Below are 3583 nucleotides of genomic sequence, written 5' to 3'. Positions count from 1 at the left end.
TCTGTGCAGAATATTCTTCATGTTTGGTGTACCACAGAAAATTATAAGTGATCGCGGTAAATAATTTGTTAACTATCTAAATGATTCGATGTTTAAACAATTTGGAATAAAACATCTGCTAACTTCAGCATATCACCCTCAAACAAATGGTCAGGATGAGAGAACGAATCAAACTGTAAAAAGATCATTGAGTAAATTAGTCAATGAAGAACAGAATAATTGGGATAGTTTTTTAGCGCCAATTGTGTATGGGCTCAACACTAGTCGCCAAGAATCAACTAAGTATTCCCCATATTATCTCATGTTTGGACGATTTCCTAATCTTTTTTCAGAACTTGCCCTGAAAGAGAAACAGGAATTGCACCAGATCGGAAACCCAGCCCTCCCAACAATAACACCACCGCACGAAGCTGACGTTGAAGAAAATATTAAAAAGATGAAAGGTATATTTGAGGATGTTTCAAAAAATATAGAGAAGGCACAGGAGAAGCAGAAGAAACAGTATGCAGCTAGAAAATCAAAAGAGTGTAATATAAGTCATTTGATTTTTCAGTTGGCCATCGTCGTAATGTTCATCGTCGAAGTTCTTCGTCGTATTGAGAGAAAGATTGGAAGGAAAGGTGCATGGCTCGGTCCTTACATTATAGCTAGCATCGTAAATAGTTGTGCAATGTTAAAAGGTAGTACGTATTATGTAGGATGTATTAAAATTTAGTAATGTAATGTAATGTAATGTAGTAAAATGTAGGATGTATTAAAATGTAAAGTGAATTAAAGTTAAAGGATGCACATCATGTAAAAGCAGTAAATAAAAGAAAAGCTAGTTTTGGTGTCGAGGAACACAATACGCCCAGTTTTAACGCAGCTGTCAGTTGCTTCTGTCAGGAAGTGATAAATTAAATGAAGGTGCCGTCGTTGTTAAATGTAGAAAATGTAGTGAGGAAGTGATAGAAGTAGCAAATAGACCCCCCCAATTCAGTAAAAAAGGCCGGGAAAGTAAACATTGGCTCAGTTCAACTAGAAAATCAGAAATTTGAATCAATTCTGGAAGGGTCATGGTTGGCGAGTGATCACTTAGATTATGCATCTAGATTGTTGAAAGAGGCTTATGCAGGCATTAATGGGTTTATGTCTGTTCTTCTTGCGCAGACTCAATCAAGTTTCACTCAGGTTGTGGGACAGTTCATTCAGCCACTCCTGTTTGTGGAAATCAATGCAGGTATATGACACTGCCAGGTCGTAAAGCACCAGACAGCCTTTTTAACCAGGTTGCTGCACTTCTGCGCACTACAAAAAAGGATATAACTATCGAGTCCATACCAGTCATCGAGCCATCGAGTCATATGCATCGCCAAGATGGTGGAAATGACTGTGGAGCTTTTGCAATTGCAATCAGTTCACAGAGTCTGTTTGGCCAATAGAGTAAATCCTGCACAAGTCTTTTTCAGGCAATCCGAAATGCGCCAACATTTGTATAATTGTTTCAAAAACAAAACTCACACCTTTTCCTGTGTGTGACAGAACTCGCCAAATTCCAAAATTGGTTCATTGTTTGTGGACTGAGTTTGTATACTGTGTGTGCAGGCTTCCAGAAAAGAAAGGGGTGCCAATGGTTGAATGTTGGATATGTAAGGATAATTGTTATTTCTTATAATATGTTGTTGAATTTGACTTAAACGTTATAATATATTTCGAAAGTGTATATTAAGATTTAAAATTGTAGTTACTAATTTTGCTGAGCTTGTATTCCTGCATGTATGTCTGTCATGTCAATGTAGAGTGTCTGAATGATAGTAAATCCGCGGATTTCCGCGGATCCGCGGAAGATTCTCATCCCTGTAAAATGGAGCGCTATTTCAACATAATACACAGACTTTTGGTGCGCGATTTCAACCACTTATGAGGCGCGATGATGCACGCACCATGGCACAATTTATGGTGCGTGGTGGAGCGCGAGCGCGATCGCGCCCCTTAAAAATGAAAGCCTGAGTTACATACTACTACTAGTACTAGTTAGTAGTTAGTACTAGTTCAAAGGGAGTATATCGAAGATGGAGAGACAAGTTATAATCAAGTTGACAGATCAACACAAAACATTCTTCACTTCAGTACGTGCACGTGCAAAAGTCAACACCCCATCGCAGGATCTTTAGACAGTAAATTTGAGTAATCTTAAAAGGTAAGGTTCACATAAATATTCAATGTCTTGACTCGAGTGTCCTACGTGCTGGGCGTACTAGTTTAGTTCATCAATAGCAAGCAGCTTCTTAGTTTTGCATGATGTTCTGATGGTCTATGTTAGCCGATAAAATTTTACCCTAGTTATACTGTCTGGTTTCTAGTTTCATCTATTCGTAATGAAAAAGCTGGACATATGGTGCATTTTTCGTTAAGGCAAAATCGGTTGGAAATATTTGCCGTACAATAGTACATGTAATCAGAAGTAGATAATAGGGAATCTAGATCTAAGAAATCTAGGGAATCTAGGGAATCTAGATTATAGGAAACTAGATGTAGGGCCTAATGCCATCTGGCATCTAGCATTGTATGGATGGTACCTGAGCTACCTGGTGTCCCATCAACGACTTGTTTTTCTGCAGTATGTGTAATGCCATCTCATTAAGTGGATCTGTTAAGAACACATTGTATGCATGGACCATGGTGCCTGCCCTGCCTGGTGTCCCATCAACACTAGTGTTGGAGAACGTGTATAAACAACAATTTAACTGCTTTATTGAAAGTGTGCATACCTAGGCAATAACCTGTTTGGTTGATGGTGTTTACAAATATGTAGTTATCTTAGGCTATCTATCAGTATATGTGTGGCTTTAAATGTTATTATCAGTTATAAGGTGCAACTATTGTAAAATATTAGCTAATGCTTGACTGCTTATTAATGAGTGCTAACTTTCAGGAAATGGCGGAAAAGGTTAGGCAGTATGGACTCGACGATGTGAAACGTTTGAAGACAACAGGTACAATCCGAATTTGAGGTTACTGCAGTAGTGCAGTATATGAAAAAGAATTATTGTACGGCTGCACTTGGCCCTTGCTATATTGTCACTTCATCATTAGCTCTGTGCTTCTTATGTGTTGAGGTGGAAGTTTGGAGCGCGACTGCATGACATTACGAAAAATGGACATGCAAAAAATCTAGTCAACTCTGATTCAAAATTGTCTTCAAACTATACTGACTGGAAAATTGTTTCTGATGCCAAATACAAGACCATATCCCACTAAACTACATGGAATAAAAAAATAAAAAAATGATCAATGATATCCAGTAATGTACATAATGTATAGTGTAATTAATATATAATATACATAATATAGTGTGACAGACGTTACGATTTGTCCACTTACAATAAACAGTCAGCACGCCAACACCTTGAATATATCTGTGCTGTCAGCTTGGCTCAGTAGGGTAAGATAAGAGTTCTAAATGATATGGAGTTTTCATGTACCACAAATATTAATTGAATTGTCAACAAATTGTATAATTCTTTTTCCATGTCTACCTACCTACTCATGGATTTACCCAACAGGAGACTACCTCAAACAACTATCGAAATCGGGACTATGG

At 37.8% G+C, this 3583-nt stretch overlaps 1 protein-coding gene and 1 long non-coding RNA gene across 4 annotated transcripts in view; both read left to right on the top strand.

The window, feature by feature from the left end:
- LOC106816380 overlaps nucleotides 1–1788 on the top strand; it is a 19576-nt gene extending 17788 nt beyond the window's left edge. For 2 of the 3 annotated variants that reach the window (XM_014820982.1, XM_014820980.1), the window contains exon 3: nucleotides 333–527. In XM_014820982.1, the coding sequence (XP_014676468.1) occupies nucleotides 333–344 (12 nt within the window). In that variant the 3' untranslated portion in view covers nucleotides 345–527. Of the gene's footprint in view, nucleotides 1–332; nucleotides 528–553 lie in introns of those variants that run through there. The other variant, XR_001394883.1, reaches the window with a different exon arrangement.
- A 297-nt stretch (nucleotides 1789–2085) lies between these two features.
- On the top strand, nucleotides 2086–3583 carry LOC106816382. The gene is made up of 3 exons (XR_001394884.1): nucleotides 2086–2179; nucleotides 2915–2975; nucleotides 3546–3583. It is a non-coding gene; the product is annotated as an uncharacterized LOC106816382 (long non-coding RNA).

This window comes from Priapulus caudatus, unplaced genomic scaffold (genome assembly GCF_000485595.1).
Source record: "Priapulus caudatus unplaced genomic scaffold, Priapulus_caudatus-5.0.1 Scaffold1362, whole genome shotgun sequence".
Lineage (NCBI taxonomy): Eukaryota > Metazoa > Priapulida > Priapulimorpha > Priapulimorphida > Priapulidae > Priapulus > Priapulus caudatus.
Note: the sequence above shows the minus strand (reverse complement) of the source record. Positions and strands in the feature narration are given on the sequence as shown.